This window comes from Brassica napus, chromosome A3 (genome assembly GCF_020379485.1).
Source record: "Brassica napus cultivar Da-Ae chromosome A3, Da-Ae, whole genome shotgun sequence".
Classification (NCBI taxonomy): domain Eukaryota; kingdom Viridiplantae; phylum Streptophyta; class Magnoliopsida; order Brassicales; family Brassicaceae; genus Brassica; species Brassica napus.
The window spans coordinates 2,042,681-2,069,515 of record NC_063436.1 but is presented as its reverse complement, the minus strand read 5'-3'; the positions used below and the strand labels follow the sequence as shown (position 1 = coordinate 2,069,515).

The 26,835-nt window shown below is 36.2% G+C and overlaps 6 protein-coding genes and 1 pseudogene across 7 annotated transcripts; 2 read left to right on the top strand and 5 right to left on the bottom strand.

Moving 5' to 3' along the window:
- Window positions 1-1,061: 1,061 nt before the first annotated feature.
- LOC106419909 lies at window positions 1,062-3,987 on the bottom strand (annotated as a pseudogene).
- Window positions 3,988-4,511: 524 nt separating this feature from the next.
- LOC106420036 (beta-fructofuranosidase, insoluble isoenzyme CWINV6) lies at window positions 4,512-8,010 on the bottom strand. The gene is made up of 7 exons (XM_013860871.3): window positions 7,926-8,010; window positions 7,779-7,787; window positions 6,809-7,698; window positions 6,561-6,719; window positions 5,834-6,072; window positions 5,638-5,728; window positions 4,512-5,503 (listed from the first exon to the last, which is right to left on the bottom strand). Exons 1-7 carry the CDS (start codon window positions 8,008-8,010, stop codon window positions 5,312-5,314), a joined length of 1,665 nt encoding a protein of 554 aa, XP_013716325.2. The 3' UTR covers window positions 4,512-5,311.
- A 731-nt stretch (window positions 8,011-8,741) lies between these two features.
- Window positions 8,742-10,535, top strand: BNAA03G03650D. Its single transcript, XM_013861017.3, has 7 exons — window positions 8,742-8,950; window positions 9,120-9,238; window positions 9,326-9,408; window positions 9,502-9,623; window positions 9,692-9,856; window positions 9,948-10,041; window positions 10,120-10,535. The coding sequence occupies exons 1-7, from the start codon at window positions 8,899-8,901 to the stop codon at window positions 10,367-10,369; spliced, it is 885 nt and encodes a 294-aa protein (XP_013716471.2). The 5' UTR covers window positions 8,742-8,898; the 3' UTR covers window positions 10,370-10,535.
- Window positions 10,512-12,458, bottom strand: LOC106420174 (translation machinery-associated protein 22-like). The gene is made up of 7 exons (XM_013861019.3): window positions 12,151-12,458; window positions 11,808-11,900; window positions 11,522-11,577; window positions 11,291-11,372; window positions 11,139-11,206; window positions 10,825-10,908; window positions 10,512-10,719 (listed from the first exon to the last, which is right to left on the bottom strand). Exons 1-7 carry the CDS (start codon window positions 12,296-12,298, stop codon window positions 10,663-10,665), a joined length of 588 nt encoding a protein of 195 aa, XP_013716473.2. The 5' UTR covers window positions 12,299-12,458; the 3' UTR covers window positions 10,512-10,662.
- An 893-nt stretch (window positions 12,459-13,351) lies between these two features.
- On the bottom strand, window positions 13,352-14,735 carry BNAA03G03630D (NDR1/HIN1-like protein 6). Its single transcript, XM_013861083.3, has one exon. It carries the CDS (start codon window positions 14,476-14,478, stop codon window positions 13,633-13,635), a length of 846 nt encoding a protein of 281 aa, XP_013716537.2. The 5' UTR covers window positions 14,479-14,735; the 3' UTR covers window positions 13,352-13,632.
- Window positions 14,736-18,543: 3,808 nt separating this feature from the next.
- Window positions 18,544-21,886, bottom strand: LOC106420710 (glutathione S-transferase T3-like). 2 transcript variants are annotated; one of them, XM_048769657.1, is made up of 4 exons: window positions 21,030-21,886; window positions 20,784-20,909; window positions 20,601-20,648; window positions 18,544-20,332 (listed from the first exon to the last, which is right to left on the bottom strand). In XM_048769657.1, the coding sequence occupies exon 4, from the start codon at window positions 20,106-20,108 to the stop codon at window positions 19,107-19,109; it is 1,002 nt and encodes a 333-aa protein (XP_048625614.1). In that variant the 5' UTR covers window positions 20,109-20,332; window positions 20,601-20,648; window positions 20,784-20,909; window positions 21,030-21,886; the 3' UTR covers window positions 18,544-19,106. The 2 variants fall into 2 exon arrangements, with proteins under 2 accessions (XP_048625614.1, XP_048625617.1); XM_048769660.1 differs by having other exon boundaries at window positions 20,601-20,909.
- A 1,856-nt stretch (window positions 21,887-23,742) lies between these two features.
- On the top strand, window positions 23,743-26,562 carry LOC106420194 (diaminopimelate decarboxylase 2, chloroplastic). Its single transcript, XM_048769655.1, has 8 exons — window positions 23,743-24,360; window positions 24,721-24,895; window positions 24,984-25,133; window positions 25,392-25,553; window positions 25,634-25,819; window positions 25,908-26,030; window positions 26,110-26,199; window positions 26,307-26,562. The coding sequence occupies exons 1-8, from the start codon at window positions 23,846-23,848 to the stop codon at window positions 26,385-26,387; spliced, it is 1,482 nt and encodes a 493-aa protein (XP_048625612.1). The 5' UTR covers window positions 23,743-23,845; the 3' UTR covers window positions 26,388-26,562.
- The last annotated feature ends 273 nt before the right edge of the window (window positions 26,563-26,835 follow it).

The following is a 26,835-nucleotide window of genomic DNA, read 5'->3' as shown; positions in this document are numbered from 1 at the left end:
GTTCTTTATTTAAATAGTGACCTCGAAGTTATGAAAATTTAACAATAGTACTCCACTATTTATGTATTTTGAATCCATTGATTACCACGGAATCTGACTACTATGTGTATTCTCTCCGAAGAATCTTTAGGCTCTGAAACTAGGTGTCACTCGCAATTATTGCACAATCACTGCCGTCGGATTCTTCAATACCGCTACATTTAATGGTTTTTGATTGATTGATTTGCAACTCACACATACTTATTGGGTAATTCATTAATTAATTTTTGTATTACGAATAAAATTCATCAAAAGTTAGTAGTAACAATTAGTATCTCTCACCTACTCAGCTAGCATACCTAATTAAGAAGTTATTTCGCAGTTGAATCATCTCGTCGGTAACACCATGTACCCAAGCTTATGTAGGAGTTTTGAGATGATGGTTATGTTTATGCGTTAAATGTTTTTATCTTGGGTTTAAATTTTCTCTATTTGTGACATTTTCTAATGTTAGCCATATTTTATATTTACGGATAACAATATTTTATGTTGAACAACAAATTTCACATTTCAACTAAAAACAAACCTACCTTAGATTTGGGAGCTCCTCAGTGGTGGGGTTTGGTTAGCCTTTAAGAAAACAAGTTCCTTTTTCTTTTGAAGCATCGACCGTTTTTATGAGTTTATGATTATTTCTTCTCTTCTTTGTTTAACTCAGGCAATAGTTACTCTCTAGTTTTTCTAAATACAGTCGGCATATCACCAATCAAAGTATATAGGCAAGAGAAAACATAGACCAGCTTTGGTAACCACATGATTTCGATTGATGTGTTTAATAATTGAAAAGGAGAGTGGCAATAACCAATGAGGGTCGGGTGATGTAATGCTCAAACATTATATATAATAACGACAAGATTAGAAAGTGGTATACCGAAAGAAACGAAATGATTAAAGGCAACATAAGTGCTGATGAGTTACAATGGCCACAATTTAAAGTATACTGAAAGACTAGTGTATAGATTAATGTATGCAGTTTATCTTTTCTAATGATCTTGACACATCTCCACCACAACGCTAAGAAGTGACATAAATCCAAACTTATTAAAATCTCTTTATTCACAAATCTTACACATTTCAACAGTCATAAGAAAGGATAAAACATCTTGCTCGTTTTGGTTGTCCAAAGCAAAGGATATTGTAGTCACTACAAACATTTGGCTAATTAGGTTTCGTTTGAATTGATCTGGGCTTTTCTCATGCTCCAAGCTTCCAAAGATGACATGGTCACAGCCTTTGTTCCGTGATTGAACACGTAAAGCCTAGCTTCTTCACCAATAGCCATTTTCGGATAAAACCTAGATGTTATCACACTTCTTCCTCCTCCCCCATAGCTCTCTATAACCGAATGATCAATCTACAAACCAAAAAATTTGTCATTAATCTTTTATCAAAAAAAGTTCATCACAAAGGTAAAATGTGTTAAGGTGAAAATACAAAAGAAATGAAATTTGCAAAAAAGATAAAATTCAACTCACCAAACATCTTAATGATATCTTCTCATGTCTTGGATCAATGTCTAAGGATGTTCCAAGGGTAGCTTTTTCTATGTTGTCTCTCAAGGAAGACCTACATAACAAATAATTGGAAAAACTCAAATATATCACAAAATGTCAGAAACATAAGTGAGCTATATGATCAAAGTCAATATTTTACTTGCTCATCGCTGCACATCAAAACCTCATATCCATCCCCACGACGAATAACTCTAAGAAGATTGCCGTGTGCTCTGATAAATCATTGCTAGCCAATGCTAATAATCCAAAAGGTCCGTAAACACCTTTAACCGATGCGCTATAACCATCGATTAAAGTCGCTTGATCAACTTCCTCTGAATCCAACGCATCAGTATCATTTTCTAGATCAGGTAGATCAAAAGCTACTTCTATGTCGGCCTTAAACAAACAAAAAAAAAACAAAATTCGTTAAAACAAATAACAAAACAGTTTATTCTAGAAGTTCATTTCATCTCAAAACATTATATATGAATAAAATGATTTATGACTAACGTTCGATTATATCATTTAACCTAATTAATGTGAGAATGCATGCTAACGAAACATGGTGAGAAAACTCACTTGTGAAGCCGTGATGCCAGAGATTTCAAGGATGGAGCCGCCTTCGAGTTGCTTGCTATCCAAGCTAACATTTTTGGCTCTGAGATTGTTGATTTCTTCAACTGGCCATTGCATCAGCCTCTTCCCACTTTTTTCCAACCAAATTTCCCTTGGAATAGCCTAAGGAAAAAAAAAGGTCATCATGAAATTTCTTGAAACACTAAAAAAAACAACTCAGTGATATTGATTGGTTTGACCATAATCCCTGACCATCCTTTCATAATATCATCTTCATTGCTATCTCTCTCCATAATCCATCCCCATGAGATCCTCCGATTCTTAGCACTATCGAAGAAAGCCTTGGACGCAAATAGATTTCATAATCATATCTCAGATCGGCAGCTGTATTGAACTCAGAATCCGCAGAAAATGTTTCAGTCTCTGAAGAGTATGTACCAATGACATAGCAATCATTGCCTCCATAACTTGTCTTTAACACATGCCTCACACTAGAATCGTTCACTGAATTATCAAAACCCTCTTTACCAGTGACCGAAACAGGAAAAAAGTCCACGCACTCCCACATTCCAGTGACTTGTGACTCAAGTAAAGGCATGGAAACTTTGTCCATTGCACAAAATCATCACTGTGGTACAAAACCGCCATTCCTTTTTTAATATCTTTCTCCTTAGCTCCTACAAGAGCTCTCCACTTACCATCATGCTCTTGCCATGCCGTGGTCGGATCACGGAAACAATGAACCGGGACGTTACTAGGTGGAAGTGGAACCATAACAGGATTGCCTTCAGGTTTTACCCATTCACGAAGCAAAGGGTCGGAAGGATCCTTAGGCTCCGCAAGAACTGTGACCTGATGTTTATTAGCGTCGTTTCCGGTGTACAAAATTATAGGTTTGCCATCAGGGAGGATGGTGGTGGATCCTGACCAGAAGCTGTTGATGTCAGAGGGAACTGAGGGAGAAAGGGCTGGTTCTAGTTTGATCCAGTTGACTAAATCTTGTGAAACAGAGTGTCCCCATACCATAATATCACCGAAAAATGGATTCAAAGGGTTGTGCTGGTAGAACAGATGGTAGAATCCTTTGTAGTACAATGGCCCTGAAACAATATATCAAGAATATTTTGGGTCTTGTTGCATCCAGATTCAACATCCATATGTGAGTCGAGTTAAAGTATAGTGGAGTTTTTACCGTTCGGATCTTCATATTCCAAGATGCAACGTAGGGTTTATAAACCAATGAGCAAATGTTACAATATATAAAGACAAAGATTAATTATCTTGTTTAGGTAATCCTTTATATACTAAAGCGCAAGTCGCTTGACAAATTAGAAATTGACACGTGGAAAACATTAAAAACACAATAAAAAAAACAATTGAATTTATCTTTACATCTCTTACTTTTATGCAACTAAATCAACAACTCCCTATATTCCTGATTTTTCTGAAAAGTGTTAATCCACGTTAACTCAAATTTTTAGAAACTGTTTTTTCATCTTCTATATAACCTGCAAATCATCTCTACTTTCTTCTCTACGACAAACAAAATTTTATACCATCTTGCCTCCAATTTTTTTTTCTCTTTACTTTTCATCTGTGGTTGAATTGTCAAACTAAGGAGCTACATCACCTTATTAAAAAGAAGAAGTAAGTGTTTCGTTGTCCTGCAACAATAATATAACGCTTACGTTAATATTTACTATCCATGTGCAACCATAAGCACAAATGCATAATCTCTGGCTTATTAATTTATAGATATCAATTTTCTGAATGTTTTTTGTCAATTAAGTTTTAAAAAATTCAATACATATTTGCTATAGATGGAGAGAAAAAAATGTAAAAAAAGATGAGAAAGACCTGCTACTCCACTCACCATTTGAAGACTTGATGAAGCGATGCTCAAACTTGAGATACCATCAAAGGTGGCTAAAGGGGTAAATCATCGACAACACCAAAGCTTAATATTCTTTATATTAATCTTATCGTAATACTATATAATAAAATTTTGAAATTATTATCGTTGAGTAGATAACATCAAGTAGTTTGATCAATATATAGGTGATTGTCGAATATTATTGACCCCATATTATAGAGTATTATTGACTCAAGGTTATTGACCCCATATTACGATAATTTTATTAGTTTGATCAATATTATTATAATTTTCTAGATATTTAATCTACAATATATGGTATTAGTTTGATCAATATTATTATAATTTTCTAGATATTTGATCTACAATATATGGTTGTACAAATTAAAATTAACACTCTTCTATATATTTTATCACTCAAGAATACTGGAAAACAATTTATTTGGTGTTTATATATTTTAACAAAAACTACATATTTAAAGAAAATAATTATTTACCCGTAAGTAGTACGGGACCACATACTAGTAGAAGTATATATTTTAGAATCAGAAAAGAATTAAAACATAATGAATAATAACCGTTGAGCCAATTATTATGAGCTTGAAAATGGAAGGAAGTTCGTTAAGGCTGGAAGTTTCCATGCTCATCACAAGAAGCAGCTTCCATGTTGCTCGATTCTTTTATACTGTGTATATACTTTGGTTTGATCTTGTCAAGAAACGGCATAGAGTTGTGAGAATCTTTCGTTGTAATTATAGTGTCATTAGTGTTTAGTACCTCTTTGATCTTTCCAAAGGTTGAAGCAAAGAAGAAGAAATTTTTTAAGTATTTGTTAATTGAATTTTTATCACAAATTTTAAGGTTTGTAGTTTTGGTCTTTGTTAAATATATTACTTGGACCAAGTAGCTCATAAATTATTAATTTTCTTTACCTGCCTTCATTTTCTTATTAATTTAATTTGTGGAAACATTTACAGCTCCTAATGGGATAATGTACTTTTAATTTGTTTGGTCGTTGGTCACTATTTCTAAACTATTTTACTTCATTTTGCTTACAAAAAATGATTGGTAGAAAGAGAAATTTATTGACGAGCGTGATTTTAATATGTAACTCGGCAAGATAAATTTCATGAAATTTCAATAATATCATTCTAAAAACACATGAGAAGACTTATAATGCAAAGAAATAATGACAAACACACAAATAGCTTGAAATACAAAATACGGATTATAAATCTTGAAAACAGTTCACGAAAAGACACTAATCATCTTTAGGGCAGTCTAAATATTATTATTAGTATTAGTTATCATCACTATTAGTGATAAATTAAATTGCATTTGTATTGATTTGGGCATTTCTCATGCTCCAAGCATCCAGAGACGACATGGTCACACCCTTCGTTCCATTATTAAACGCGTAAAGCTTAGCTGCTTCACCAATTGCCAATTTGGGATAAACCCTAGAAGTTATCACATTTCTTCCTCCTGCTCCATAGCTCTCTATAATCGAGTGATCGATCTATATAACAAAGTATAAATTGTTTTAGATAGAGAAAAGTCTTAGAGGGCAAAAAAAAAAACAAATAGCATTGATTTTACCAAAAAAAACAAAAACAAAAAGCAATGAAGAAGAGAAGGCCAAATATATCTTACCAAACATCTTAATGAGATCTTCTCATGTCTTGGATCAATGTCTAGGAATGTTCCATGCGGAATTTTTTGTACGTTTTCTCTCAACGAAGATCTACATTACCATTTGTTTAAAATAAACATTAGGTTTACACAAGATCGAGAAAGAAACATTTGGTTTCTTGTTTTAAATATATAGAGGCTAAAGTCGAAATGTTACCTATTCTCATCGCTGCCCATTATAACCGAATATCCATTTCCGCGACGAATAATCTTGAAGAAGATCGCAGTTTGTTCGGATAAATCATTGGAAGCTAATGCTAGCAACCCAAAAGGCCCGTAAACACATCCAAGCGAGTTGCCACTATTGAACAAAACCGCATCAGCAACGTGCGTTGCGTCCCGTATCCGGGAGTTATCTTCCAGAACAGGCAGGTCAAAAGTCACTTCAACGTCTGCCTTTAATAACAACAAGAGAAATATAAGGTGTAAAACAAAGTGAAATACTAGCCGATTGATCTAGAAACCAGTATCTATTATCGACTGAATGGTTTTTGCTAATCCACAATACAGTTTTTTTTTTGTGTTATTGGATCACTGATTCAAAATATTTAACAAAATTTATTCATTTACAGATTTTTAAGAACTACCTAACTCCAGTGTGATAAAGTATTTAATTTTAAATAGAATTAACAAATATTTTAACTCACAAATTGGATTTTTTAATCAGAAATTATTTTTAGATTAGAAATATATATGCTCGAACGTGGTAAGGAGCCTTGTTATTTCGAGTAAAATTCTAATAAACTACTTAATGTGTCACATAAATTATTTAGGACCATGAGTGAAATTTACACACACAAAATAAACTAATTTTACATGAAGTTCTAAATCAACCTAAATACACAAATCAACATATCATGAGATAAGCATTAGCAAAAACTTACTTGTGCTGCAGTAATGCCTGTGATTTCAAACATCGAGCGGCCTTCGAGTTCCCTGTTATGGAAGCTAACTTGTCTAGTTCGGAGATTATTGATCTCTTGGATTGGCCATTGCATCAGCCTCTTTCCACTTGTGTCCAGCCACATTTGCCTAGGAAGACCCTAAAACCAATTCATCAAAAATTTATTGACAATAAAATATCTCTATTAACCACTATTAAACCTATAAAATTATTTATTTATATAATTACCAGAAGGCCAGCCCATCCTTTCTCAATATCATCTTCTCTGCTATCAGTCTCCACAACCCATCCCCAGTTGATCCTCCTATTCTTAGCACTATCAAAGAACGACTTGGAGGCGTAAAACCATCCATCATCATATCTCAGATCAGCACGTGTGTAAGTGAGCTCTGAGTCCGGGACAAATCTATCAGTCTCGGAACAATATGAGCCAATAACATAACAATCTTTGCCTCCAAGTTCTTCCTCAAAACTAACTTTCAACACATGCCTCACACTAGCATTGTTCACCGAAGTATCTACACTTTCTTTACCCATGAGCTTAACCGGGAAAAAGTCAACGCACTCCAACATTTCGTTGGCTTGTGCTACAAGTAAAGGTTCTTGATACCTAGTCCATTGCTCACAATCATCAGTACTATGGTACAAAAGAGCTACTCCTCTTAGAGTATCTCTCTCCTTAGCTCCTATGAGAACTCTCCATTTACCATCTTGACCTTGCCATGCAGTGGTAGGGTCACGGAAACAGTAATGAAGGATGTCCTCTGGTGGAACCATGACAGGGTTTTGCGTTGGCTTTACCCACTCACGAAGCAAAGGGTCGGAATCATCTTTAGGTACGGCAAGAACTGTGACTTGCCGTCTGTCTTCCCGTCTCTCTTGGTTGTCGATTCCGGTGTACAAGATCACAGGTTTGCCATCAGGGAGGATCGTGGCGGATCCTGACCAGCAGCTGTTGATGTCGTAGGACTCAGAGGGAGAAAGTGCTGGCGGGAGTTGGATCCAGTTGACCATGTCTTGTGAAACAGAGTGGCCCCATATGATTCTTCTACTGAACTCTGGAGCTAAAGGGTTGTGCTGGTAGAATAAATAGTAGAATCCTTTGTAATACATTGGCGCTGAAACAACATTTTTAACATAAATAAAAGTTTGAAGGTGCCTTGTATCACAAGTTACAAGTTTGTTTAGGTTTAATTACCGTTTGGATCTTTAGATTCCAAGATGCATCCAATGATTAGAAGAGACATAAAAAGATTAAGACTACAATTAGTTACCTTAATCCCACATCACAAAAAAAAATGTAATACACATCCTATTGAAGGAGGAAAAATGAAAGAACTATAACCGTTGAGCCAATTTCTCTGAGGTTGGAAATGGAAGGAGGTCCGGTTAAGCACAGGAAGATTCTGGACGTTTCCATCTTCAGCCATTGATTGATGATCTTACTTCGTTACGAATATAATTGAATGGAAAATGATGTGTGTGGCTGTTTATAAGTGTTCTTGGGATCTTGCCAAGAAAAATGATTAGAGAGTCGTCATGAAACTTGGTTGTCATTATAATGCCATTAGCGTTGACATTGACAACAAAGTATCGTGGAAGAAACTCTGAATATAGTTGTTAATTGTGATAAATTTGGTTTTTGAGTCTTTTGTTAGTAAAGTCTTTGCAGTGAAGAGTATTTGGATTATTCATTAATTGTTCATTTCTATGATCGAGGAAACTTCTGCAAGCAGGGTTAGCGTATTATACTGTTAATCAACTTGGTTTATGGTGTTTGTTTACATATTAAAAGAGTTATCCTTTCATTATCCAACCACTTAAAAGAGTTAAGTCCTTAAAATCTGTAATCAAAACTAAGAGACAGCATTATTGTTCATGCACTCATTTTCTTAGTAATACTATATGTTTTGGAGAAATAAACTGGTTTTATCTGTTGCTAATTACACTTCAAATAAATGGAACAACTAATGGTTAACTACCAAACAATGGTATGATTACCATATTAAGAGCTCACAATTCGTTGACAAAAAAAAAAAGAGCTCACAAACAACATAAATGAAATTTCAGAATATTTAATAATGAAAATTCAGATTTGCGATTTTTTTTAAAATAAATGGAAATAATGGTACTTTTTGTAAATATTTTATTTATTTATTGTAAATACAAAAAGACATATCTTTGTCCGAACACGGCGTAATTTTTCAGACTAATCAGCAAAACGTTAATTGCAGTCGCCGGCGGTGTCTTCTGATTGTACAAACAACGTCCACACCACGTGACCCATATAAGCTTTCAGGTTCCTCCTCCGCGGAACGATGTCGGAGACTCGCCGGAATCAATCTAACCATGAACGAATCGACAGCTCCGGTAAGCTTCATCTCTTTTCTCGATCCATGACCCCATAAGTTGTACCATCGTTTTTCTAATCCATACGCTTAGACCTAGAACTAGCAATTCGATTGTATTGATCATAGAAATCTCCAAAACTAGCCTTGTCTTGTAGCTGCTTGAGACAGTGTTTTGTTTTTGTCTGAAGAGAATCAACACCGAAGAGTTGTGATAGAGAACAGTCACGGTGAGAAACTCGTGGGAGTTTTGCAAGATACAGGCTCAACCGAGACTGTTGTCATCTGCCATGGCTTTCAATCATCAAAGGTTTGCTTCTTTATTTGTAGCATTCTCATCAGTCTTGTTCTTCATCAATTTGTAATTTGGTTTGTTTGTTTAATAATCTTCTTCTAGGATCGGATCCCCATGAGGACAATAGCCAATGTCTTTGAAAGATTAAAGATCACTACTTTCCGGTTTGATTTTACTGGCAACGGGTGGGTGAATGAAGTTTACCTTCTTTTTTTTTCTTTCTTTTGATTATGAAGTGTATGTTGTTTGCTTTACTCATGTTTATGGTGCTTCTTCAGGGAAAGCCAAGGAACGTTTCAGTATGGTAACTATCGCCGAGAAGCTGAAGATCTCCGCTCTGTTCTCCAACACTTGCGTGGGGAGAACCGTGAAATCTCTGCAATAATCGGACATAGTAAAGGTAAGGAAGGTGGATTTCTCGTTTGTAGATTTCAAGAGAAGGGTGATCATTGTTGTTGTTGTTGTCAGGTGGGAATGTGGTGCTTTTGTATGCAGCAAAGTACAAGGATGTGGAGACTGTTGTGAACATCTCAGGACGTTTTTTTCTTGAGAAGGGAATAGAAGGGCGGCTTGGTAAGGACTACATGAAGAGAATCAAGGAGGATGGGTTCATCGATGTTAGGAACAGAAAGGGTATAATCTTTTTCAGTTTTTTAGTTTTGTGATTGTTATAGCCAAAGACACATGGAGCTTAGAGACAACTCCTTGCCCTTTTGTGTTGCAGGAAAGTTTGAATATAGAGTAACAGAAGAGAGTCTAAAGGACCGTCTAACAACCAATACTCATGAAGCTTGTCTCTCAATTCATGAAAACTGCAGGTAAAACTCTATAAGGATTAGTCTCTTTTGGTTTTCAGTATGATGGCTGAACTAATGATTCTCTCATAAAAACTCCAGGGTGTTGACAGTTCATGGTTCAGACGATAGGATCGTGTCTGTAACAGAAGCATATGAATTCGCCAAATATATAAAGAATCATAAACTTTGTGTTATTGAAGGAGCTGATCATGAGTTCACTTCTCACCAGCATCAGCTTGCTTCTACTGTTTTATCATTCTTCAAGAAAGATGATGATGATGATGGTGTTATCAGTACAAGTACCAGAGACCTCACGAGAGCAGTTGTTCCGATTACTTCACGAATATAAAAATAGATTTGTTCAGGCTGCTAAGTCGAGTTATGTCTGAAGCACATTAAGATTATCATAATGTTCTTATGATTCATAAAACCTTCATGTTTGTTACTATGTAGTCTTGTAATATGTGTTTATACACTAAATTAATTAGAAAGATTAAAAAAATATCGTTTTGAAATGATTAGATCCACAAAGAGAAACAGAGACGTTTGGTAATAAGAAAAACACATGGGAGGACTCGGAAACTAGTTCGTCTAGATGAACCTACCATGCCAAAAAAACTCCCAAGGACAAAGGGTAAATCATCAACCAGCCTGAACCTTCTTCCCATCTTCAATGAAGAAAATGGATCTTTCAGGTACCTGTACATAGGTCAATAGTTATTAAGGAAGGATTCTGAAACATATTTAAAGAAGCTACTCATACTAATGAACGCAGAACATAAAAGAAGGGATAGAGTATGTTACGTCAGGCCAAGTGTCTGTAATGAATTCAACGATGTCATAGATTATATCTCCTTGAACATCAATCTGCTCCTTCTCAGTTGGTCCCTGAAACGCAGACACATAGAAAAATCTAAGCATAAGAAGAAAGAAAAGGAAACAAACAGAGTGGTTCTGATGTGGTGAAGGTCTAAACTCTAAAGCAATTACAAACTCTACAAAACCATAGGCTGCTCAACAACCTAGATATACTTGTTCCCATTGATCACAATATCAAAAATATATATAAGCACATAACCTATTATTCATATTTGATTTCCAATCCATCTTCTACATACCTTGACAACTGATGCTCCAGTAGCAAACTTCTTCCCAAGCTTTTTAGACGCGTCACTGAGTTTTATCCCTGATAAACACATTTTAAAAGGGTCAAAAGAATGAGGTTTGTTTCAGCCAATAAGAATACTCACCAAAGAAGCAGATAACTCACCAAAGAGTTCTAGTCCTTTCACAATGGTGATACACTTGCGCTTGTTGCGGACAACCTTTTCAATAATAACTTCTTGCCTCTCCTATACAGAATCCTCAAGCATTAGGTAATTAGACAACCGGACAAATAGGTTCGCTGAATAGAACACTAATAATAAGCCCATTCAAAAGTGTGGTAGTGCGTTAAACATTCTAGAAAAAGGCAGGAGGAAGGTTACACAATGATACTTACTTTCTTTTTAACTTTTCCCCCAGGAAGGCGCTTCACTTCCTCCTTGGATGTCCCTCCTAAATTCAAAATAAAAAAAAATGATGAATCCTTTCTACATGCATCAACAGTAATCAGTAAGGCTAAAAACATTTAATCATTCATGTTTTAACAGATTCATCAGCAGAAGAAAAACATTACAGATGGCTTCCAGCCATTAAGCATTACATATTTGGGATTCAACACACTAATAATGCTCAGTAACAAAAATGTGTAACGCATTAGACACACGAATCCATGGGACACATACCAGTCTGAGAAGAAGAGGGTGCACCATCAGCGCCAGAGATTCCCACGGACTGGAGCTTATCAGAAACATTATCTACTCCCTTCTCATTAGCTTCTGTAACATAACAATTAAATAATAATCCATATCAAAAATCAGATTAAAGTTATTGTCATAACCATGTACATGTAGTAACACAAATCGAAGATACAAAAACAAGATTATTCTTACAAAAGTGATATCTTAATAAGACATGATTATCGAATGCTACCACAAGATTGACAAAACAGAACAGACCAACATATATCATTACACAATCTAAAATCAAGTGGTCGGAACATTTAAAAATTAGGGTTTGGTAAGTTACCTTTGAGGAGATCAGGATAGAGGTCAGGGGCGTTTTCGATGAGCCAAGGCTTACATCTCGCGAAATCGGGACCGAACTCGCAGTATTCGGCGGGAAGAGAGCAAACTCCGCAGTACAAAACCTTCGCCGGCTCGAGCTTCTCTGCCATAGATTGTGATGATATTCCCTTTCTAGAAGCGAAAACGAGGTTCTTTAGGTAGCAAAGTAGAAGTTAGAGAATCTGATTTCTATGCTGCTGCCCCCACGAGGCAACTGATGTCGGAAACCGGAAGAGAGAGAAAAGTGTAAAAAGGTTAGGACATGTGTTGTTGTTGGGCTTTTAAATTTAATTTGTAATTAGATAAATCGTATTGAGACATCTTTGTTCGATTTGGGCCTCGTTTTTTCTTCAGTTTTAACATTTAACTTCTCTATCAATTTCTTAATTTATTGGTTTTTCATGGTAAAGTGAGTCGTTCAAAAGTTACCTCAATGAACCATTTTTAGCATTTTCACACAATTTTTTATCCAATCGGTGCTATATACTGGATTGGTTACCGTATTACCGAACGTTTGAAATGTCTTCCAACTAATAATAAAATAATCATTTCGTGTGATTAAGCATACTTAAGACGGAGCTCAAGTCCACACCGACTAAATCACATTAACTTTCGTTTTCAGAAGAAATCGAATCCACGCAATACATATTTACGTTGTACCCAAGTTAAGTCTTTACCATTAGGCTACACTACTTGGTTAACATTTACAAACATGTATGGTTGGTAAACTTATCTTTCAGGCTGCAAATTCTGATGGCAGTATAGAAAATCTGATGTTTAACATAATTAATCTACATAGTACCTGAATGAAGCCTACATTGATTATATAACATGCAGCTGCTAGATAAAATAGTATATGCATTGAATCTATATCCCCACTTTGGATTAATAAGCTGCAATAAGATCTTACTGCTGATCCTTGTGTATTGCATCAGGGAACCAAAAGTAAAGAGAGACAGATGATGCACGTTCTCTTAAATGAGTGATGTTATCTGAGATCACATAGTTCAACATCTAACATTTAACACTTTTTTTATTCAACACATCTTTTCCATTGTGTTTCTTCAATATTGTCTCTTTCTTTTTGCAAATTTAAGGTTCTGTTAATGTTTTGTATACTATGATGATATTTACTTCAATGCTCACTGTTAGTTCCTCTCAACTAATGCAACAGTTACTGCCATTAGTATACAATTCAATTCCTTATATTACATTTATGTTTGTGTAACCCATTATAATAAAACTCCCAGAAGAAAATTCCAAGAAACTTTTAGAAGCCGTGAGTAAATTCTCTGGGCCTTCTCTACAAAACAACACTACCTTATCTCATCTCTCTGACTCTCCTCTGCAAACTTTTAACGAACAACTGAGAAATAAAAATCTTCTTTTGGATCATTCCAAAAGTTTCACAAATTTAGAAACAACCAAAAATAATAAAATTCCATTACAAACTCCATTTCCAGACCTTAACACTCAGATCAGACTTACACTTGGTCTGTTTCGAAGTCGCTACGGTCGGAACTTTACCTTTAGGCACTGTCCCTTCGAACCCTCCACACGTCACTTTGATCTCTACTCCTTCACTCTTCAGCTTCCCCATCTGCATCTTCACCTTCGTCCGCATCTCGATCTCCAACCCCACGCGCGCCCCTCGCGTCAGATCCGACTTCAAACGCCTCGCTTCATCCGGATCCAGCTCACGCGCCGAAGTAGACGTCGCGATCACGCTCCGAAAAGATGTCTTGTTCCCGTTACCGCTGAAAAAACCGGAAACCGTTCCGTTAGCTAACATCTCGTTAGATTTAACGGTTTTAACGGCGACGGCGAAGTGATCGTAGGAGAAGGTGAGGTGCTGGTTGGGGTTCACGGAGATCAGCGTGAAGTTGAAGAAGGAAGAGAGGTGCGAGACGGAAGCGTCCGAGGAGGTGGTGAGGTTGACGCGGCCGACACGAAGCGACGGGACGGAGAACAGCGGCGGACGCGGGTGGTAGATGACGTACACGGCGGTGGCGGCGATGGAGGTTAGGAGAGCGAGGATGAGGAGGATGAGGATGGACCAGAAACAGCAGCAGCAGCAGACTCTCCGGCAGCTTGGTCGAGTTTGGTGGTGGTGGTGGCGGCTGTAAGGCTGTGGACGGTAGACCGGACGGTTAGCCGGAATGTAGACTTGAGGTTTCTGGTTAGCTGTTCCGTTGCCGTTAACAGACGGAGGAGGTGGTAAGGCGCCACCGGGTGGAGCTCCGTTAGTGGCGGTTGGTGGCTTTGAAGCTGGGAAGACTCGATCAGTCATGTTCTTTCTCTGGTTCTTTCTCCTCTGGTCAGATCTGAGGAGTACATAAAAGATGGAGAGAGTGTGGGGAAGGATAGAGAGAGAGAGAGAGAGAGAGAGAGAGAGATCTTTTTTTTATATATTTAATTGTAGATTTTTTTTTTTTTATTGTTTTTGGTTTTCTTCTTAAATTGTTGTGAAGTTTCTTTCATGACTTCCATTACAAGTCTATGGAATCTTTTTTTTTTTTTGAAAAAAAGGCTAAGTCTATGGAATCTTCATTGGGTGCTAATGAAATACTCCGTATTTTGCAATGAAATAATGAATTACTTTACAAAATGTTCCCATGTAAATTCACAGCTTAATTTTTCAAGTTTTAAATAGTAAAGTGTAGATAATAGTAGTATGAAATGTTTGGAAAGTAATGTATCGACTAAAATAAATGATGGAACAGAGAAAGAGTAACATAATCAATGTAATAAAAAAAACAATGTATGAAAATAAGGGAAATAATCATCCACCGACAAATAGTAGTAGCAGTTCGTTCACTCTTGTTTTTCTTATAAAAAAGAGTGCACGCAGTTGAATAAGTTTGAATTTAAGTCAGTGAAGGTTTACAAGAAGGAAGAAAAGAAAATTAAGCGAGTGTAGATAATAGAGTAATACTAGTACAGTAATAGATTAGGGATCCGAAAGTTGTGATATAATTAGACTAATCTCTTCTGTTCAGAGAGTAAACCCCAAAGTCAATAACTGCTCTGATTTCAATTATGTTAATCCTTTATTTTCGTGCCTTCAATTCCCAAGATTATTAAACAACTCCGTTAGCTTTGACTATGGTTAGTAATTCCCCTATATTCCCACTCTTCACTAACTATCACCCGTCGAGTGTCTACCTGAAAAAAAAAGTCAATAGCGTCGAGTGTCTTCCTGATTACATATACATCCAATACCAAATCTTAGGCATCGAATGGTAACTGCGGTTCCGCAGCGGGAGAAGCGGTTCAACTGCGATATAATTTTAACAGTTATAAAAACGTATAAATATATGATATATGTAAAAAATTTTGTTATTGTTAACTGTGGTGTGGGACAGAGCAAGGGAAACTACAGCATCTATATATATAAAGAGATGTTTGTCTCTCTCCTGAGAGAGCCACGTGGAAAGTCAATTAAGGAGAGAAGGACACCTGTCTCGAACAAGTTTTATTCTTCTCTGTTTGATTTTATATGGGTCATCACGATTAAATTAGTTGGGCTTGCCCTTTAGTTATTTTTGTTGCTAAAAACCGTAGCCCAGCCCGATTGTCACTACTATCTTCTTCACTAATGGCGTCCATAAGAATCTAGGGTTCATCGAATGCTTAGAGCTCTGATTAGTCAAACCGATAATGGACGCTCGATAGGGTTATTTGAGGCGAATCTAGGCGACGAATCATGGATCGAGATGAGTTGGTGTCGTTTCGTCTCTGTTTCTTCTCCCCGGAACCGTTACTGGATGCATTGAATCATCATTCTCAGTTAATGCATCTCCTCTCTCTTCTAGGCCGTGCATCTACATCTATAAAAAGGTTAGCCTACATTCCAAAATCATCATTCTCACAAATCTTAATAAAACTTGAAATTTCTTAAACATCGTTTGCTATCATCGTTTTCCCCAAGTAAGTCTCTTCGACTTTTTCTCTCTCTCATGTTCAAAACTATTTCCTATCTTTAGTAGCGACCATGATTCAGGGATTGAAATTCTCATTGCGTGTTTGTAAATTCCTAATTCGAGGGACTGAAAGAACGTCGTTTTGTAGAAACATGGAACGAAACGGGAAAAGAGTCGCGTCATGGGGGTAGAAGAAGGAGGAGGTGTTGCTGGGAAGATAACGATTGGAGGCTGCGTCATGGAAAAGAAGGTGAAATCCGACCCCGAGGTTCTGTTTCATTTTGTTACGTCTCGCTGTCCTAGGAAAACATTTATTCATTTGATTCCTCTAAGAAACACTAGAACGATTAACTCTTTAAATTTCATGTGCTAACCCAGCCTCCATAAGAATATATGTTGGTCTCCTCTGAAACGTAACTTCCAGAGAACTCGGAAAGTCATGTGCCCTTCTCATATGCTAATCACTCATCTCCTCTCTTATTTTGTCTCTTTCAAAGATTCAGACTTCAGTGAAATTAATAATCAATATTCTTTTTTGTATATGATGTTTTTGTGTATAGTGATTGCGGGAATGGAGAGATATGCGTTTAAAGGAGTTCCATCAAACTAAGAGCATGTGCATTGCTATAACCCCTTTAATGGCTCTTAGCTAATATTTTAGTAATTAATGTAGGTTAAGAGTTAATGCTAAGAAACTCTTAATTTTTAGTCCTCCAATGGAGGTTTCTTAAGTTAAGGGTTCTTAAATTAAAAAAAAATTAATTTTTTTTTCTGAAACTAAAATTTATTTATTAAATGAAACAAAATAAAACATTACATTTTAAACATATAACTTAAAATAAAAACATAAAAACAAAAGATTACTAAAATAAGCAATAATAATTTAAAAGAGGTATTAAAGATTAGTTGTTGTCTTGATCACCTCCAAATTTAAACCACAAATGTTCAACCAAATCAGCTTTAAGTCGTTCATGAATTCGTTTATCACGAATTGTAGTTCGAACATTCATCATATTGCCCATATTTGAAGGGATGTCTGTAGAATAGGTGAGATTGACTTGTGCATTTCCGTTGCCTTCTCCTTGTTGGAATTCCGAAAGATCAAGCTGACTGTTTTGATCTCGTTCATCTTGTACTATCATATTATGGAGTATGATACATGCTCTCATAATCTTTCCGATCTTGACTTTATCCCAAATACGTGCCGGATTCTTAATAATGCCAAATCGAGCTTGCAAGACTCCGAAAGCACGCTCGACATCTTTTCGAACAGCTTCTTGACATTGAGCAAATAAAGTTGCTTTGGGCCCTTGTGGAAGCGAAATAGATTGGATAAATGTAGCCCATTTCGGATAAATACCATCGGTCAGATAGTAAGCCAAATCATATTGTCTTCCGTTGACCGAGAAATTCACCTTCGGAGCTTGACCATTTATTATGTCATCAAAAACAGGGGAGCGATCAAGAACATTGATATCATTTAAAGTACCCGGAGGTCCAAAAAATGCATGCCATATCCAGAGATCATATGAAGCAACCGCCTCTAAGACAATAGTGGGTTTTCCAGAACCACGAGAATATTGCCCTTTCCAAGCGGTGGGACAATTCTTCCACTCCCAATGCATACAATCGATGCTCCCTATCATCCCGGGAAATCCACGAATCTCTCCAATATAAAGTAGGCGTTGAAGATCATCCGGTGTTGGTTTTCTCAGGTACTCATCGCCGAACAAATCTATTATTGCTTCCACAAAATTTTCCACACATAACCGAGCAGTGCTTGCACCGAGCCTGAGGTATTCGTCGACCGCATCAAGCGCAGAACCATATGCCAACACACGAATAGCTGCCGTACACTTTTAAATTGTAGAGAGACCAAGCCTTCCGAGACCGTCTTTCTTTTGACGAAAGAAATGAACTTCGTTGGAGAGGCGATCAACAATATGCATGAACAATCGCTTGTTCATTCTAAATCGTCGGCGGAATAGATTTTCAGGATATGTTGGAGTGTCACTGAAATAATCATTCCATAACCGGAGATTGCCTTCTTCACGATTTCGCTCGATAAAAGCTCTTTTTTTTCTTCTGTTTGTTGCATCATTTTGATCACCATTAGCATTGATCAGATCCTCCATAGTTTGATCAAATTGTTGATCAAAAAATTGATCAAAATATTGATCAAAATCCTCATTAATGGACCCATCGAAAGTGTTATGAGAAGATGATGCCATAATAAAATGATAAGTTTTGTATATTTTTTTCAAAGAGATAAACCGAGGATTGAGATTGAAGAGAATGGAGAAGATGGTGAGATTATGGACGATTATATTTTGTTTTGGTAAGAAGATATAACTTTTTTCGTTGAAAGAGAATGGAGAGGATGGTGAGATTATGATCGATTTTTAGAAAGATATTGAAGAGGATGGTGAGAATGGTGACACTAGATAACAATTTATAAGTGTGTGTGATTCTAATTAGACTACAAGACTGTCTCTCGTGATAGAACATTACAAAACAATAGTACATATCTCGTGAACAAACTGAAACAAGAGTACATCACTCTCTCTCTCGTGATAGAAGAATACAAAACAATAGTACTTCACTCTCTCTCTCTCGTGATACAAGATTGCACCAGAAACACACACACATATCTCGTGATACAACATACTCACTCTCGTGACCCTTCCACTCACAATCTGCACCACAGACACACACACGTCTCTGTCCCAAAGTACAGTCTCTCACCTGAAAAAAAAAAGAACAATACAACAAACATACTCAAACTTAAACTCAACAACAACACACGTTCATTTCAACAAGACAACAATACATTTCAAACAGAACAAGAACATGTAACAACTTCAAACCACTTGAAACAGAACAACAAACAACTAGAACTACATTACCACTTAAGACTCGATGAAACAGAACAACAAACAGACTCAATTCATAACGCAAGCAGCCAACAATCCAACAAACAGACTCAAACTTAAACTCAAACAACCAACAATTCATCTATCAGCCTGGTCTTTAGCGCTTCCTCACGCTCATTCAGTGGTCCTTCTTTTGCAATAAGCCTGTCAAGCAGAGCCATCTTGGAGAGCCTTTCTTTAGAGGCTAGATCAGCCTGTTTGATGGTCCAAAGTGACTCTAAGGCTGCCACCCCCTTCTCCACAACTGCTGCCTTCTTACCACGTGCCTTAGCTGCCTTTACACCTGGTGGACGACTGGTGCATTCATCAGCTTCAGTTTCAGCTCCAGCATCGGCCACCTTCCTCTTCAGTTTTGAGCTTGAAAGGTCGCACCATTTCTGATCGTTTCGGAGCTCCATCCATGCATGCTCGAGATTGAACTTCTTTTGATGGTTGTTGTAGAAGATCTCATGCGCTTTTTTTAGGACATCAGTTTCATTTTGTCCGCTGGTCTTCTCCCTTGTTGCAGCTTCATACGAGCCACAAAACTTGCAGACGAGGTCGTTGATCTTTTGCCACCGCTGCTTATAGTGCGTCGACTCTCTCGGTTTGGACCCTTCAGCTTTCTGGCTTGCCGCAAAGTAGGCCGCAATTCTTTTCCAGAATGCGCCTGATCTTTGCTCATTACCCACGACTGGGTCTTTGCTCGTGTTGAGCCAGGCACTGATGAGCAAAATGTCATCTGCAGGCGTCCATGCCCTCCGTTCTTTGCCCTCTACAACACTCACTGAACCGACAGAGTGTGGAGTTCCATATACAGGAACTTCGGATGAACCAAATATACTTTGTTGACTTTGGAGAAGATCAACAAATTTTGGTCCACTCGTAAATGGATTAAATTTCATTTTCGATTGTGTGAAAGACAAGAGAAATAGAAGAACAAAAGGAAGGAAGGTGCTATAGATGGAAGAGAAAATCAAAGAGTTGTTAATGAATAAGAAGAAAACGGAAGCAATGCTTTTAATAGATGAAAACAGAAGCAATGCGTTTAAGAAGGGATTTGACATATATCTATACACATTCATCACAACCCATAGACTTGACACAAAGCTAACACATTTATCACCCTAAACCATAACTTCTATTTATTACTAAGACAACCGTAATCTATCCCTAACCAACACATTTATTACACAAGCTTCAGTTCAAACAAGGATCAAAGAGAAATTAATGTTTACCTCTCTTGCAATTGTTTAACGCATTGTGTCTCATGTCTCCTTATCATCTCTCCGTAGCATGTCTCCTTATCCTGCATATCATTTATTAAACAAGTCAAATATCTTACCAACATAAAAAAGAAACTGAAAAAGATCCTGCAATATACTAGTATCCCTCAGCCATCACTATACACCATCACTTAACTCCAACCATAAGTTTTATTTATTACTTACACAACCATACTCTAACCTAAACATTTATTACACCATTCACTTCAATTCAAAATCGACTTCAATTCAAACTACAACTAAAAGACTTAAATCAATCTAGCGGATCAAAGAAGGAAACTTTCGATTTACCTTTATCTCCTCGCTGTACAGAACGTGAGCAGAGCAGCTTCTCCTCTCCTTGCACAATCCAACAACAATGTCAGTAAATAAACGCAGTCCAAGTTAAGAATTGAAGTCAAAACGGTCCCAGACAAAATTCTCAACCTTTGAATCGAGCTTAAGAAATTTGGAACCATAACATAAAGTTCGAACCTTTGATTTTAACATTGAAGTTCTTCCTTCTGAAGAAAGAAAGAATTTTTCCAGGAACTTGCTTCGGTTCCTTCTTTGATTTTTTTGAGAGAAGAAATCAACCCGCCGTATCTCCTAAATATATTACTTCAGTCAAACAATCAACAAGAACAAAAACGACCAAAATTAAAGACATGCAAAGACACTGAAAAAAAAAAAAAAAAACTAAGTTCAAAAAAAAAAAAAAAAAACTAAAATTGAGTTTACCTTTCGATTGCAATCACCAACAACTGGAGATTTTTATCTTCGGGGAGATCCACGGATTTTATCCATCGAGGATAGCCGCCGTGATTTCTTCAACCTTAGCCACTGAGATTCGTCGAGGGGAGCCAGCGAGAATCGACGAGGAGATCCACCGGATTTCGTCGAGGAGAGTAACCGAGATTCTTCCTCGATCAGAACCACCGACGCTCAGACATCGATCAGAACCACCGCCGAGATTCATCCTCCATCTCACCTCCTCTCTCTTTCGTCGAAGAGAAAAAAAAACAAAGACAAAACGGTTCGGCTTTTGTTTTCTCTCAAGACAAACGGCGTATCACGTCTCGCCACGCGTCCCAAAGACCCGGTGCTTCCTGCGCTTAATTAAGACTCAGCTCTTACGTAAATCCCTTTTTTCCCATTTAATTTAATTGCTTATAAGGCTAAGAATTAGTGTTAAGATCCTGCAATGCACATGCTCTAAGTAACATATCTAACAAATGTAGTGAAGATGAGTAATTCATGAGCAGCAATACAGTAAACACTTGGGCTGGTTTCGTTTCTATGTTGCCTCTCTTCTCTGCTCTTTTGCTGATGCGTATAGTGATAGATTCTTCACTATCCTTGCTTCTTATAGATTTGTGTCAGTGTATGTTGCAAATTTTTAAGTTAACGTTGAAACTCTCTTATGTCAAATTATGTTTATCCAATGAGATTTGGCTATTTGGCCATCTTATGATCGATTATCGTTTTTACTTTTAGCAATATGATGCAAAATTAATAGTCAGTAACGAGATTGAATTTGAATCATTTTTAATTAAAAACGATGGTAAAGAATTTTTTTTAAGAAAGGGCTTAGGATGGTCAAGAATATTAAATTACATAAAATATATAATATATAATTAAACACTTTCAAATAATGAAAACAATTAATAAAGTGAAAACATGATCTAGACATATTTAAATAGCTTATCTCAGTTGTCCTTATCATTTTATTCTATGAGAAAAAACATCAGTTACATATTCTGATTTAGTGCAATATCGTTGTTTGACGTAACAACTACAATATAAATAAAAACCACAATACAAAATTTGTTACACTTTGGTGATATTTTTTTAACCAACAGAAAATGTTAAGATAAAAATACGATTAAGATAAATCTTCAAAATCGATAGATAGATATATATATATATATATATAAACGGTGCATTTATCAAAACAGACTTTGGACGAAGTGGAACAAAATTTTGAAAAGGCAAATTTTCATACAAATGTGAAAATAAGATAAATAATATTTAGATAATGAGTCCTATTAATTGCGTTATAAATGCAGAAATTTTGTAGTAAAAACTCAGTCTGTAATTTTTGGTGACGTAGTTGTAAGGTTTTTGATATAGAAAATATTACAATTTTTAAGCAATTGATTTAAGAATATAAAAGCATAAAAATATATAGAGTTGTAAATTTAAGGGGTAGAGTCCATTAAAGATCCGATTGGTAATGACTTTCGCTTTATGCTTTTGGCTTTTTTTTTGTGGTTGTGGATATTTTGGCATCAAAAGTTTTAGAAGTTATGACTTTTATAAATATATATTTATGATTCATTCCCAAAATGTATTATCTACTTCTTTCTATCTATTTTGCTATTTGTACAAGTCTATAAAATGTGTGGAATAGTTTAAAAAATAAATAAGTTAAAACTTATCAACAAATATATTTTATTTATTTATTAAGAAAAATAATTTAATCATTCTTAAATGTTTTTAATTACCATATACAATAGTTTTTAGGCTTTAACAAATTAATGTTTAATAATAGTAGGTTATGACTTTTTCCTCATGTTAAAAACCTAACTAATTAATAATAATTAATTTACCAATCATTTTTTTTTTGTGGTAAAAAATGGACAAAAGACAAAACAAAATTAGTTACCCATGTTTTTAAAAAAAAATGAAGAAAAAAGCTTTAAAATCTTTAAAAAAAATTGTTGTAGAAAAAGGTGAACAAAAAATAACTTCTTCTAGAAATGGGCTTATAAAGATTTATAGATTTCTAAGATTTCAAAGAATTGATTGGAATTTTTTTTGGCTTTCATAGTTTTACATAACCACAAAGCCTCAATAGTCTCATTACTGATTGAACCCTAAATTACTTAGAGACTAACTAAATACAACGTTATAAATAGTTTTAAATTTTTTATTTATTTGAAATATGTCTACAATTCAACTAATTAAAGACCATAACTACAATTTAGTCAATTTTTGTTCTTTCTGTTTTGCACCTTATATATAGTTTCTAATAACAAAAAAAAATTGGATACTAAAATTTTTGAATTGCATAAGACAAAAGCAACTAATAACATAAAATTAATTTATATTTATCTATAACTACTTATATTTTTATAATACATTCTAAATTTTATATATTTAAATAAACATACTAAAAGTATAATCAAAATTATAATTTAAACAAAAAACCCGGGCGTAGCCCGGACTGGCCCTAGTTTTATATAAAAAAGTAATAAAAAATCACAAAGGCTTCATATGGTCATCGACATACAGATATGCAGGCAATCACATATATATAAACAAAAATAATATAGTATGGGCCTTATATGTGACTTTTTCCTTTAAATAACCATTGGGCTTTAAACTTTTTGCATCCTTGATCTACCCTTTTGGATCAAAGTAAAACTACTGTTCTGTCTGAACCGGATCCACCCATTCACACTTCGCACGTGTTAACATAATTCTCGGACAAAAACCCTAGTCTCAGTGCCACCTCTTCCGTCTCATCTCAAACGCTCACAATCTCGCCAGCCATGGCGTCAGCTACTCACCTCCTCTCCCAACCTTCATCATCTCTCCGAAGAAACCTAAACCAATACCAATCGAACCAATCTCCCCTCTCCAGAATCCCAGTCCTGTCTCTCAAGTCAACCTTGAAGCCACTTCAACGCCTCTCCGTCAAAGCCGCCGCATCACCCCCAAACTCCGTCAAAACCGTGACGAAGGACTCAAGCGATCAGTCCGCGTTCAACCACTGTTTCAAGAAATCATCAGATGGGTTCCTCTACTGCGAGGGAACAAAGGTGGAGGACATCATGGAGAGCGTGGAGAGAAGACCTTTTTACTTGTACAGCAAGCCTCAGATCACGAGGAACGTCGAGGCGTACAAAGAGGCCTTGGAAGGTGTGAGCTCCGTCATTGGCTACGCCATTAAGGCTAACAACAACCTCAAGATTCTGGAGCATTTGAGGGGTTTGGGATGTGGTGCTGTGCTAGTTAGTGGGAATGAGCTAAGGCTTGCTCTTCGTGCTGGTTTCGATCCCACAAAGTAATGTTTTTTTTCTTAATCCAATTGATGTAATGTCTGTTTAGTTTGATTCATACAAATCAAATACCAATTTTGAGAGCTTAGAAATTGAATTCAGTAGGTTGATGGAGTTAGAATATGAGAAGATTGATATGCTGTGTTTGATTTTGTCTAGTGGTGCTGTATTAGTTCTTGACAATGTTCAAGAAGAAATGGCTAGGTGGTGGTTAGGCGTTTTATAGAAGATTTTTGTTTCGGTGGCGCCTAGACTGTTATAATCGTTTCGGTTAGATCCGATTTGCCGACTAGGCAGGCGCGCTGCCTAGACCGATTTGTAGAACACTACTTGTTGACTATGTTCTTGGTATATATAATGAATAGGTGTATCTTCAATGGAAATGGGAAGCTGTTGGAGGATTTAGTTATAGCTGCTCAAGCAGGTGTCTTCGTGAATGTGGATAGTGAGTTCGACTTGGATAATATTGTGGAAGCGTCGAGAATCTCCGGTAAACAGGTCAATGTTCTGCTGCGTATCAATCCTGATGTTGATCCTCAGGTATGGTTATGTTTCTAGTTTTTCTTTATTATTACATCATAGTTCCTACATTGATTGGATACGAATGAGCTGTTACATTATGTGTCAGGTGCATCCATATGTAGCTACCGGGAACAAGAACTCGAAGTTTGGTATCAGGAACGAGAAGCTTCAGTGGTTTCTCGATGAGGTGAAGGCGCATCCTAATGAGCTCAAGCTTGTTGGTGCTCATTGCCATCTAGGCTCTACCATTACTAAGGTAGCTTTCACGATACAATAGAAACTCTATAAATTTATACTTGATAAATTAATAAACACTATAAATTAATAAATTTTGTTGGTCCAGTCAATTGATAAAATAATAAGATAATATTTTTTTAATTTTTCTTAATGTAAATATATAGTCCCAATATAAACATAAATTAATAATTAGTGTTTATAAAATTTATATAAATATAATCAATGTTGAACGTTATGTTTTGGTGTGTTAATCTGATGAACGTTGTGTTGATTCCAGGTGGATATATTCAGAGATGCGGCGGTACTCATGGTGGAATACATTGATGAGATCAGGCGTCAAGGCTTTGAAGTCAGCTACTTGAACATTGGTGGTGGCTTAGGGATAGATTATTACCATGCGGGAGCTATCCTTCCTACACCCATGGATCTCATCAACACCGTAAGAACAACATCCAAAACTATCTGATCTCAAAAGTCTAGAAATGGTAGAATCTTTACAATCCTTTGATGTGTTTCCAGGTGAGAGAGCTTGTTCTGTCACGTGGACTGAACCTAATTATAGAGCCAGGGAGGTCGTTGATTGCAAACACGTGCTGTTTCGTCAACCATGTGACCGGTGTGAAGACGAATGGAACTAAAAACTTTATAGTGATTGATGGAAGTATGGCTGAGCTAATCCGTCCTAGTCTTTATGATGCCTATCAGGTAAAAAACAATTATGTTAGCTACATATTACCCCCTTGGAGGTTATAGCTTAACTTTCTCTTGTTCTTGTTTCTTGTAACAACAAAAGCATATTGAGTTGGTCTCTCCTACACCACCTGAAGCAGAGGTTTCCAAGTTCGACGTAGTGGGTCCTGTTTGTGAATCTGCTGATTTTTTGGGGAAAGATAGAGAGCTTCCTACTCCTCCAAAGGTGAGAGAATAATGATCTGATTCTGTTTGAAAGCTCTCAAGTAATGTGGAGTGTGATGAGTTGATTGTATTGGTTACAGGGAGCTGGTCTGGTGGTTCATGATGCTGGTGCATACTGTATGAGCATGGCTTCCACTTACAATCTCAAGATGCGTCCTCCAGAATACTGGGTAAAACAATCTATAAGATCCTAATAGAAACTTCCATGATGTGAATGTTAGACAATAGAGTTCTTTCTGTTTGGAGGAAAATTGATGAATGTGTTTGTCCTTTGCAGGTTGAAGATGATGGGTCGATCACTAAGATCAGGCACGCTGAGACATTCGAAGACCATTTGCGTTTCTTTGAAGGTCTATAAACTCTCTGATTTCCTCTTGTCATTTGCTTGTCGCTATTTTAGTTTTACTTTATTGATTTTCATAATCATTATTGTAATGCTATTTGCTGTGTTAGATTTTTCATATATTCCCTGTTGTATCCGAAACCTTCAATAAGTTGATGAATAAGAGAGAAAAAAAAACAATTCAATACAAGACAGTGATTTTGTAGGGAGTTTTTTTTTTTTTTTGGTTATTCTTAGTCCAAAGTGAGTCCATTGTTCAGACACAAAAGACTTGAAAACTAAACTCGGAAGCTAAAACAAAATACCAAATCCGTGTCAAGTTTGCACGGAACAACGTCAGTCAGTCATGTTAAAGAACAGAACTCAGTGTTGGGTGTCATAATGGTTCAAAATCTATTTAGTAACCTAACAAAATTTGCTGTATATAATATAAGAATATAAAAGCATCTCAACTACATACAAA

Coding starts and splice junctions, on each gene's coding strand:
- LOC106420036 (XM_013860871.3), bottom strand. CDS start 8,010: ATGGCTGAAGATGGAAACGTCCAGAATCTTCCTGTGCTTAACCGGACC. Junction 6,073..6,560: donor CAGGCATTACTGCAGCACAA/GTAAGTTTTTGC, acceptor TTGTTATTAAAG/GCAGACGTTGAAGTGACTTT. Junction 5,729..5,833: donor ATGGGCAGCGATGAGAATAG/GTAACATTTCGA, acceptor ATGGTAATGTAG/ATCTTCGTTGAGAGAAAACG.
- BNAA03G03650D (XM_013861017.3), top strand. CDS start 8,899: ATGTCGGAGACTCGCCGGAATCAATCTAACCATGAACGAATCGACAGC. Junction 9,624..9,691: donor AATAATCGGACATAGTAAAG/GTAAGGAAGGTG, acceptor TGTTGTTGTCAG/GTGGGAATGTGGTGCTTTTG. Junction 9,857..9,947: donor CGATGTTAGGAACAGAAAGG/GTATAATCTTTT, acceptor TTTGTGTTGCAG/GAAAGTTTGAATATAGAGTA.
- LOC106420174 (XM_013861019.3), bottom strand. CDS start 12,298: ATGGCAGAGAAGCTCGAGCCGGCGAAGGTTTTGTACTGCGGAGTTTGC. Junction 10,909..11,138: donor CTGGAGCATCAGTTGTCAAG/GTATGTAGAAGA, acceptor TCTGCGTTTCAG/GGACCAACTGAGAAGGAGCA. Junction 10,720..10,824: donor TTACAGACACTTGGCCTGAC/GTAACATACTCT, acceptor ACCTATGTACAG/GTACCTGAAAGATCCATTTT.
- BNAA03G03630D (XM_013861083.3), bottom strand. CDS start 14,478: ATGACTGATCGAGTCTTCCCAGCTTCAAAGCCACCAACCGCCACTAAC.
- LOC106420710 (XM_048769660.1), bottom strand. CDS start 20,108: ATGAATGTGTATAGATATATGTCAAATCCCTTCTTAAACGCATTGCTT.
- LOC106420194 (XM_048769655.1), top strand. CDS start 23,846: ATGGCGTCAGCTACTCACCTCCTCTCCCAACCTTCATCATCTCTCCGA. Junction 24,361..24,720: donor GCTGGTTTCGATCCCACAAA/GTAATGTTTTTT, acceptor TATAATGAATAG/GTGTATCTTCAATGGAAATG. Junction 25,820..25,907: donor GTCTTTATGATGCCTATCAG/GTAAAAAACAAT, acceptor TAACAACAAAAG/CATATTGAGTTGGTCTCTCC.